General features: G+C 66.4%; 1 protein-coding gene across 1 annotated transcript in view; it reads left to right on the top strand.

Moving 5' to 3' along the window:
* Positions 1 to 9,195: 9,195 nt before the first annotated feature.
* The window catches only part of EMIHUDRAFT_113182 (hypothetical protein), a gene marked incomplete at both ends in the record, with an annotated part of 3,651 nt that continues 2,394 nt past the window's right edge, over positions 9,196 to 10,452 (top strand). Inside the window, 3 exons of the mRNA XM_005783022.1 lie at positions 9,196 to 9,261; positions 9,364 to 10,161; positions 10,228 to 10,308. Coding sequence (XP_005783079.1) covers positions 9,196 to 9,261; positions 9,364 to 10,161; positions 10,228 to 10,308 — 945 coding nt within the window. The remainder of the gene's footprint in view (positions 9,262 to 9,363; positions 10,162 to 10,227; positions 10,309 to 10,452) is intronic.

Below are 10,452 nucleotides of genomic sequence, written 5' to 3'. Positions count from 1 at the left end.
GCGATGCTCATCGCGCGGCGCTGCACCAGCGGCGGCCGGCGAGGCGAATGGCGAGGCGGCTGACGAGGCGCCTTCCGGCGGTCTCACAGAGGGTGGCGTGCCGGCGGGCTACACCTCGAGCCCAGAAATGAACGGCGTCGAGGTGCCGCAGCAGGCGGCAGCCTCCGATGCGGTCATGGCAGGTGAGCGAGGCGAGGAGGAGGCGGTGCCGGCGTGGCTCGACAGTGGCGGGCGGGTCAACGCGACGTTCGAGAGAGGCGGCGTGAGCGGCCTCACGCTGCTGATGGACGCCGCCCACCACGGCCACGAGCTGCTGGCCGCGACGCTGCTGCAGCGTGGCGCTTCGATCAACCTGCAGGACAGCGACGGCAGCACCGCGCTGATGTTCGCCGCCGGCCAAGGCCACGAGCGGATGGTCGAGGTGCTGCTCCGGCACGGCGCGAAGGTCATCCTGCAGAACAGCGTCGGCGAAACCGCGCTGATGGCCGCCGCCCTCTTCAACCACCCCGCCGTTGTGCGGCGCTTGCTGCGGGCGGGCGCAGACACGGCGGCGCGCGCTGAGAACGGCAAGACGGCGCTGCAGGTGGCCAACGAGAAGGGCCACGCCGAGTGCGTCGAGGCCTTCAAGAAGCACGTCCAGGAGGTGGTGGCGGGACGGCCCTCGGCGACGGCAGTCGGCGGCGCAGGCGCAGGCGGCGGTTCCTCCGGCGGCGCTTCCTCGGCTGGATCGAGAGTCGCGAAGGATGCCAGCGAGAGCGCCGCCTGCTGCTCCGGCCGCGGCGCGGGTGAGCGGGGAAAGAAGCGAGGCCAGCCGACGGCCGGCGAGGAGCGCGCCACGAGTGCGTGCAGGGCGAGCGGCTCGTGCGCGCCGGCCTCCCCCCGTTTCCAAGGTCCGCACGCCCGCACGCCTGCAAACTGCCAGCACACCCGTATCGCGCCTTCATCCGTATCGCGCCCGCGTCTTCAGGCTGCCAAGTTTGCGGCCCGGACGACCCGGACGCCCGATCGAGGGTCGCAAACTCGTGGCCGGCTGCTGCGGGCAAGGTTTGCCGTCCATGCGAATCCGCAGGCAAAAGCGAGGAGCTCAAGCGGGCTGTTGAGCACATGACAACCACCGTGCGGAACACGTATCCAGATCTGCACCCGTTTCGGGCCGCAGTCGAGCACTTGTGCTCCGTCCAAGACCCAGCCGTCAACAGCCCATGCCTTGTACTCTCGACCGCCAGCCAGGCCTTCCTCGACACCGCCTCCGACTCGGATCTGGACGAGATTGGGCTGTCGCTTCTCGCGCTGCCGTGGTACAACCTGGTTTTCAGCCCAGTCGGAGCCGTCCCCGCCTTCAACGCGCCTGCGGAGATCGCGGCCGTCGAAGACCGCGTCCAGAGGATTGCAGAGCACCTCGCGACGGGGACGCGCCAAGGCGTTCCCATGGTTCAAGTATCAGTCGTTGCAGACGGCCGCGAGATCAAAGAGGCGACGCAGGCACAGGTCGACGAGGCGTTCGCCAGTGGCGCCAAGTTTGTGGTACACGAAGGAGAGTGCGCTCGGAACTTGATCTACGACGGCGACCGCTCCCTCCCATTCTTTTCCTCCAACCAGGACGGAGAGAAGTCAACCACGACCGCGGTCAACGCCGCGCTTCTCTTCGACAAGACGACGTGCGGCAGCCACGCCGTCGTCGTTCGATTCAATGCGAACACGGCGACGTGCCACTGCCGATGGGAGCTGTTCCTGTCGCGCCGCGCAAATGGCGTCACGCCGCGGCCGGACCTGGTCGAGGAGGACGACGAGGACGAGGACGAGGAGGCGGAGGCAGGCAGCGGCGCCGGCAGCGCCGCCGCCTCGCTTCGGCCTCACTGCTTCGGGCCGAAGGAGCACACGGACCGCGCTGCACACATCAACATCATTCGCTTCGTGCTTGAGCCGGTCTTCTCGGCGTTCATCGCCGCCGCCGACAGCAGCCTCGGCTCGAGGCCCATCGTGGAGTGGTACGCGTTCTCGGACTCCAACGGCCTCGTGGGTGGCGGCAGCGCTGCCGCCTCGCTGCTCGGCAAGAGGGCTGCGAGCTCGCACCGCATCGGGCCGAGCGACGCGTGGCTGTACGACTTCGAGAAGCTCGGCGTCGCCTTCGCACGCGTGCCACATGTCTGCAACTTGTTCGCTCTCGCCGGCGCTCGGCTCATCCCGCTCGAGGAGGACTCGAGCAACCTGGCCGACTCGGAGCTCGCCGTCGCGGCGGTGGGCGCGGCGGCCGAGTGGTGGCGGGGCTCGTCGAGCCCGCTGCCACCGCGCGACGACGTGCAGGCGGCGCTCGAGGAGCTCATCGTGGACGTGCTCGGCACCCTCGCGCCAACCATCGTCGCGACGCTGGTCGCCTACAAGGCCACCTTCTCCGCCGCGAGCTGGGCACGCTCCGTGGAGCGCCTTGAGAGGAAGGGCCTCACCGACAGCGCCGGCGGCGTGCGGTCCTCCATCACGCTGGACGAGCTCGGGAAAGTGTCGATCGACGGGCTGGGCGGGCACGGCTTCGGCCGCCTCGCGTGCATCAACGGCAACAAGTCGGAGAAGCGGACGGCTACAGCTACTGCCGCTTTGATCAAGGCCGTCATCGCGGCGCAGCTCAAGCACAACGCCACGGTGGTTGAGGACAAGCGCGTGCAGCCGCTCGTCGCCACAAAGAAGTACACGTACCGGCAGCTCGCCTCCGCGCGCCGGCAGCTCACCCGCCTCTCGGCCGCGCCCGTCTCTGTGGCCGTCCTCGTCGCCTTCAACACCGAGGCGGACACGCACAACGCCTCTGCGCCCAAGGGGAAGACGGTGGCGCGGTTCGACGTGAAGGGCACCTACACGATCACGCAGCTCGCCAAGGCGCGCGAGCAGCTCACCCTCGCAACGAAGCGCGTCGCCTCGGGTGAAAGTGCGCTTGTCGAGCTGCTGGAGGAGAAGCTGACGGAGCGCGACGCGGCAGGAGCGCTGGTCTTCCGATGCCGCGGCGGCGGCCCTCAGTGTGGCGGCCCTGACTGGGCGCGGCTCGGCAAGGACAAGTCGATCGCGGTATACGTGAAGCATTGCGCATCAGCAAAGGCGATGGTCCAATACCTCTCCCGCCACTGCAAATCGTATCCTGATCTGGCCGCCCACGTCGACGTCTTCACCGCATCTTGGGAGGCCCTGCAGAGCGAGATGTACTTCGCCATTGCGGGCCTCGTCGATCAGCTCTCTCTCGGTAAGGGCGTGATGCGACGCCAGGACTGGGAGGCGGCGGTAGCCGAGGTGGCCAAGGTGCCCGGCCACTGCCTCGCCGGCCTGAGCGCACCGCAGCTGCAACGCCGCTGGTCTCGCCGAGCGGGCTTCAGCTCGGACACGTCCTCCGGCACTGGCACCTTCGCGCTCATCCTCGCAGCAGAGCTGACACCGGCGCCGCCCGAGCGGCGACATCTCATCAAGATTGCGCCCGAGGCGACGGACGCATGCGGCGGCACCATCTGGTACGACCACACGGACGGCGTCCTGTTCAACTCGGGCGAGGTTGCAGCGCAAGACGTGTCCGTGCGAGTCGGCGAGAGGATCCAGGCGCGGCCGTCCTCACCATCGGGCCCTCCACCCGCCGCGTACGTCCTCGTGCGCCGAGCGGCTGACAAGCCGACGCAAGGCGCCAAGCGCGCAAGAGGCGCGGACAAGCCGCAGCAGGACACCGAGCGCCCCTCGAGCAGCGGAGATGGGGCGACGGGCAAGCGTCCGGCGCGCAAGACTGCAGTCAAGGCCAGAGCGGTTATCGCGGCTGTGTGCCAGGAAGAGGCGGGGGGCTCGGAGGCGGCGCCCTCGAGCCAAACCAAGCCGCCGCAGGAGCCGACTGGTGGCAGCACCGCAAGCCCCGACGCGATGGACATGGAGGTGGCGGAGGCCGCGCCGGACGGACTCCCCTCGGCTGAGCCGGCCGAGGGTGCGGACGCGGAGGTGGTGAACGTGCAGCTCGACCAGGCTGACAGCGCCGCGGCAGCCGACATCGACATGGAGGTGGCGGAGGACGCGCCGGCCGAGGACGCGCAGGCCGGGCTCCCCTCGGCTGAGCCGGCCGAGGGTGCGGGTGTCGATTGGCAGCCCCGCCCAAACCGCGGGAACGTACTCGCTGCTGCTGTCATGGGGCGTGCTTACGAGGAGATGAGGCGTGGGCAGCACACCCAGGCGCGGCAGAGTATCCAGCTCGCCCTGACGCACGACGCGTGGCACCCGGATGCTCGCCGATTGGCCCGGGCCTTGCGAGGGCTCTTGGTACTGGTTCGCGAAAGCAAGTGCGAGGGCGCCCCGTCGCGGATCGGGATCCCGATGGACGGCTCGCCCGTCGCCGTCGGCCGCGGGGTCCGCATCGAGGGCGTGCCGTGGAACTGGACGTCGACCATCAGCCGCTCCCACGCGGAGCTACGCGTGGGAGCCTACTGGGATGTGGAGATCGCCGACGGCGGCTTCCATGCGGAGGACAGGTGCTCGCTGCACGGCATCACAGTGAATGGCGTGCGGGTGCCGGGTCGACCGCGCCGACCGGCCGACGGCCCCAAGCCGGCGCCGACCGTCGTCCCGGAGGGCGCCGTGGTCGAGTTCGGAGGGCTCGGCCACTGTGTCTACCGGCTCATGCGTGTGGAGTGAGCGCGCCGCAGGTGCTTACCCAGCGGGCGCGAGTGAGTGGCGCCTTGTGAGTGGCGCCTTGTGGGACTCGCTGTCGAATGTCCCAAGCCGAGCTTGCGGGTTGGACGATATTGCGAGGCGTCGTGCGAGCTGTGTCTCGAGACATCGCGAGAAATTCAGAGTGTACCTCGACGCTCGCAAGAGTCTACGACGCTCGGCGAGAGGGTCGAGTGTTGGTAGCGGTCCTGCGAGCCTCATCGCTAGAAAGGAGGAGAGCGCACTTGGAGCATTTGGAGTGCAGTCATTCAACACGCAAAATTTTCGTGTTTTCATCTTTTGCGGCAGTCGACGCCAGGCGAGTGGCTCCTCAGAGAGCTCCGAGCGCGCCGCCGGCCCGAGCCTCGCTCAGGAGGCTTATCTGCCGCCCACACTGGAGGCGGGTGAGCGTGATGCCGAGAGCGACGCCGCCACTGTCGACAGCTGTCGACCTTTTGTGCCACAGTCCGCGCAACAGCGGCGGCGCCGAACCGCCGCCACCGATCGACGAGCTGTCGACCTACAACGCCGAGGCGGACGCGTACAACGCCTCGGCGCCACCGGGCAAGACGGTGGCGCGGCAGCTCACCCGCCTCTCGGCCGAGCCCGTCCCCGAGGCCGTCCTCGTCGCCTTCAACGCCGAGGCGGACGCGCACAACGCCTCGGCGCCCAAGGACAAGACGGTGGCGCGGCCCGACGTCGAGGGAAGCTACACGGCCACACTGCTAAACCTGTGTCGCCGGCGTGCGGCGGCCTGCCTCCGGCGGTGTTTCTGAGGTGGACATTTTTTTGGTCACCGTGAGAGATAGCGTTCGAATTTTCACTCCGGAACTTCAACTCCTCTATCCGTCGTCTACACCGAACGCCAGCGTTTTCTTTGCACTTGGCGGCGTATGAGCTCACTAGCTAACAGCACACAGATTCTCTTTTTTGCAGGCACCGCGCAATCGGGCAGAGAAAAATACACATCGGTGGGGAGGGGTCAGGCTGCCCGTCGAGACCTCGAGAGCTCTCCGACACACAGAGCGCCGCCACGACATTCTTTTCCTCCCAACCTCGGGCATGGCCGTAGGCCAGCCCTGGGCAAAGAAACCAGACATCGCTTCCCTGAGCGTCACAGCTCGGTGATCGCGCCGGCCGGACACCACTGTAACGTCCGTTCCGGGCATTTGAACGCGACCTTCGGGGGCAAAGACATGGGCTCTATGGCTCAGACTGGACTCCTCTTGGTCCCTTCTGAATGCCCTAGGCCACACCTGGGCGCTGGGCCTTACCCGGGGTTCTAGGGGGCGGCAGGGTTTGCCCCCCCCAACTGGCCCGGAGGACCTTAAGGTCATTCACGGGTGTCCGCGGCCCACTGTGCCCGCTGGTAGGACAGTGATCGCCGCAAACCCTGTGGTCAGCTCTTGGGCTCAACCAGGTTTTCCGGCAAACAAAATCCCCAGCACTTTGCGTTTCCGGAAATTTCCAGGGAAAACAGAGGGTATTTGGTGCTCCGATCTGGAAACTCGCGAGTTTCCCTGCCTGTGAGTCTGAGAGCTGGTCTGGGGCAAAATCTCACGCAAAATTGAGGAGATCGGCACGATACCCAGGCGGTCGCAGGGTATTTTCCAGGTATACCCGGGGTTTTCCAGGTATACCCGCAAAATACCCGGTATTTTGCCGATTTGGCTGATTTTGGGCCCAAACCAGCCTCAGACTCGGCTCAGAGCCCAAAATTTGACGATTTCCACGCAGGTTTCCCGGGAAAATAGAGAGGAAAAGAGAGGGTGCTGTAGAGAAAAAAGGAAAGGAAAAGAGACGGGATGCGAGCCGGGGCTAGGGCTCTCTTGCCCGTAACCCGATACCGATCATCCGGCCCGCTGGATGCGCTTCTCAGCTCACCGGCCCTGGATGTGAGGTTACCGACTGCACTCCAAGTGCTCCAAGTGCGAGAGGAAAACCTGGTTGAGCCCAAGTCAGCTCCATATGATCTCGGATATTTTTTGTAGGCACCGGAACGCCAAAAAACTAGTATGTTTTCGAGTGAAAAGTAATCCGAGCAAACCCGCGGCCGCAATGAATTAAAATGGGCGGTTTTCGAGGAGGAATCTGGAGAATCTGGGAATCTGCTCACCACGGATCCCCACCTCGTCCAATAAATTTTCACTCCAAGACATAGTACTTTTTTAAGGTGCTCTACAAGCTAGGCACAACAGATATGGCATTGCAGGCCATCTTAAAGAAAATTGCCCGTAGGTATTTTCTCTTCGCACGTTCGCAGTCTCTCGCCAGAGTTCTCGCAGCAACCTCCATATCGCGGTCGTCCCGTGAACATCTTGCACGGTTGAAAGATTTCCAGAGTGGTATGGCTCGCAGGGACTGGCGCGCACTGTGAAAAGAATAGAAGGGAGAAGGCTCTCACGACGGAGTTTCCAGCGTTGGGTGTCCCCCTCTCTTCACACGCTGGAGTTTCACATCAGAAAAAGAAACTTTCGTCGAAAATCACGATGTCAACCCTCCCCAAATCGTGGAACCCTGCCCAGCCCCCCTCCGTGTCGCGATGCGCTCCCCACTCCCGTTCCCCCGTGTCCCTGATCGTCCTTCCAAAATCCTGCTCGATGCTCGTGCAGGTGGGGACCTTGTCCTCTCCCATCCCTCGTTTGGTTTGTCTGTTTTCTTTCTTTACCCTCCCCAAATGGGTGATCTGGAGAGAGAGAGAGTGCGTGTAGCTGTAGGGCTTGAGAGTGGCCTGCCATGTCACAGGAAGGACTTGTGGTTGCATGAGAGTACCACCAACCATCACTTCAGTTGGTATAGTACCCCACCTTCACCCATCGAGTGATTTCTTTTTTAGTTTCCCATAAGTAGGTAGGTAGGTAGGTAGGTAGGTAGGTAGGGGCAGGGGCAGGGGCTAATTAGCTTCCCGACCACCGGAAAGAGAATAAGAATTTTAACAGCGAAACCCTCGCACAACACTGGGCACAGGACTGGGCACGGGACTGGCGCGCACTGGCACTAACACAGGTACACCACTGGAGCCGCCTAAGCGACTCCGGCGAGGACGGCGAGGCACTTAGAGAATAAGAATTTTACAAGTGCTCCAAGTACAACAAAGCGCCCTCTGCCTCGCACAACACTGGGCACGGGACTGGCTCGCACTGGCACTAAGAACTGGGCGAGCGTGGAATAGGACCGCCGCAAGCGGCGTGGCGTGGAGCGGTTGAGCGTCCCTCCGTGGGCCCCTCTGCGCCGGGGAGACGTTGTTGGCGGCTAGGACGCAAGCGTCCGTCGCCGTTTTCAAACTCGGGGCCCACTCGCACTCCGCTACGCTCCGACCCGAATTTGGAGGGCCATGAAATTTAAGGTGTTGCTGCGCAAAAGGGGTGGCGCGCGGGCGCGCGCGGCGGCGGGCGTCGAGCGCGGAGCGGCAAACACAATGACGTCGGAAAGCTCTGCATCAAGTATACAGCAGGCTCTATAGCACGGAACCAGAGCAGGAGCACGCCCTGCCGTCGCTCTCGACGTGCGCCGCACACCTGCGCGGACAGTGGGCAGACGTTTCCGCCATGTGTCCTCGTGTGCCCGGAGAGCCTTAAGGTCATTCACGGGTGTCCGCGGCCATATGTGCCCGCTGGTAGGACAGTGATCGCCGCAAACCCCGTGGTCAGCTCCATATGATCCCGGATATTTTTTGTAGGCACCGTTCCAACAAAAAACTACTTTGTCTTCGAGTGAAAAGTAATCCGAGAAAGCCCGCGGCCGCAGTGAATTAAAAGGCGCGGTTTTCGAGGGGGAATCTGGAGAATCTGGGAATCGGCTCACCACGGATCCCCACCTCATCGAAAAACTTTTCACTCCAAGACAAAGTACTTTTTTAAGGTGCTCTACAAGCTAGGCACAAAAGATAGGCATTGCAGCCAGTTAGCGCCCCTTAGACGATCACTGAGTAGGCCAAAATCCCCACTGGGCCGGGAGCAACCTTAAGCCGGCGCGCACCGGTGGCAGCGCAGGATGAGGCGGCAGCAGCGGCCCTCGACGGCGCCCCGCGCTCCGCTCCGTCCTGCCGGCCACCCTCCGCCCGGTCCGAGGCCCTTTGCGCCCTCGACGCCCGGCGCGGCGCCGCGCGCGATGCTCGCGCCTCGGCCGCCGCTCACCCAGCCACCCTCTGGCCCGCGGCTCGTGAGTCAGCCACCGTCCCGGCCGCGCCCAGCGAGCGTGCCTCCATCGGGTCCTCGGCCGGTGAGCCAGCCTCCTTCCGGCCCGCGGCCGGCGAGCCACCCTCCTCCGCCTGCCCTCCGGCCTGCGGCTGCCCAGCCGATGCGAGTTGCCAACTCTCCACCCGCGGGCGCTCGACCGGCAGCGCCAGCCGCAGGGCCGCCTCGTGCGGCTGCTCCCCGCGGGCCGTACCAGCCCGGGCGATCCCCGGCGGTGGCTCGGCCACCGACTGGGCCGCGCCCGACGCCCCCCGCGACAGCGCACCCCTCCGCCGCCGTCTCGGCTGCTGGTGGCGCCGCTGCCGTCTCTGCTCCTGCTGCCTTCGCGGCTCCAGCGGCGATGGCGGCGGCGACAGCCTCGGCGGCGGCGGGGCCGGCGGTGGCAGCTCCGGCGGCGGCGGGTGCGGTGGCAGAGCAGGCGACGGCATCAGAGGCGGCAAGAGAGAGAGCGGCGCGGCTCGAGCTCGGCGGAAGTTTCTCTGAACCTTCCCGGAGCCGTCTCGCGTAGGAGCCCACTCGTGACTCGACGGAAGGAGAGGCGGAGAAGGGCGAGAAGGCGGAGACGGCGGAGAAGGCGGAGAAGGGCGAGAAGGCAAAGCCGGCGGAGAAGGGCGAGAAGGCGGAGAAGGCGGAGAAGGCGGAGAAGGCGGATGCCGCCGGCAAGGCAGGCGCTGCTGCCGCGGCAGCTGCAGCATCGGTCGGGTCGACCACAAAGAGTGCAGCGGGCGGGGAGGAGGAGGAGGCGCGGGGGGCGGCGGCGGCGAGGAGTCTGCAGGCGGCGGTGGAGAGGGCGTGCGCTGACTTGGCCGCGATGACGGCGGCGGCGCGGGGCGAGGTCCGCGCGCTTGTAGCGGAGGCCTCCGCGGGGATGGCGGCGGAGAAGGAGGGGGCGGAGGCGGCGCAGAGAGACGCTGCCGCCGCCGCCGGTGCCGCCGCGGCAGAGGCGGCAAGGGAGGCGGCGAGGGAGGCGGGGAGGGAGGCGGCGGCGGAGGCGGCGGCGGAGGGGCGGGAGGAGGCGCGGAGGCAGAGGGAGGAGGGGCGGGAGGAGGGGCGGGAGGCGGCCGCGGCGGCGGTGGCGGGCGCGGTGGCGGGCGCAGTGGCGGAGGTGGTGGCGGAGGCGCGGCGGGCGATGGCAGAGGCGACGGCGGCGGCGGTGGCGGAGGCGAGGGAGCGGGCGGCGGTCGAGGTGCAGACAGCGGTGGAGAAGGCGGTGAAGCAGGCGCGGGCCGAAGCGTCGCTAGCGGTGGAAGAGGAGAGGGCGGCGGAGGCGGCGAGGGCGGCGCAGCTTGCGGCCGAGCTGGCTAAGGTGGCTAGTTAGTTAGCGAGCGAATGCCTCGCCTGCCGTCATTGATCGCGGGGCGAGTCGGATCAGGTGGCGGAGGCGACGGCGCTGGCGGCGGAGGCGGAGGCTGGCGCGAGACCTCCCGCCGCTGTGCAGCGCGTCTCCACCGCGGTGCGTGCGGAGTAGGCGGAGGCGGAGGCGTGGTCCCGCGCAGCCTCGCCAGCAGAGCTGCCACCAGCCGGGGGCCCGCCCGCCGCCGCGCATCCCCCGCCCCTCGCCGCCGCACTTTCGCCAGTCGCGGGCGGCGGCGTGGGT

Source organism: Emiliania huxleyi, assembly GCF_000372725.1.
Source record: "Emiliania huxleyi CCMP1516 chromosome Unknown EMIHUscaffold_183, whole genome shotgun sequence".
Taxonomy (NCBI): Eukaryota; Haptophyta; order Isochrysidales; family Noelaerhabdaceae; genus Emiliania; species Emiliania huxleyi.
This window is presented reverse-complemented; position numbering and strand designations above follow the sequence as displayed.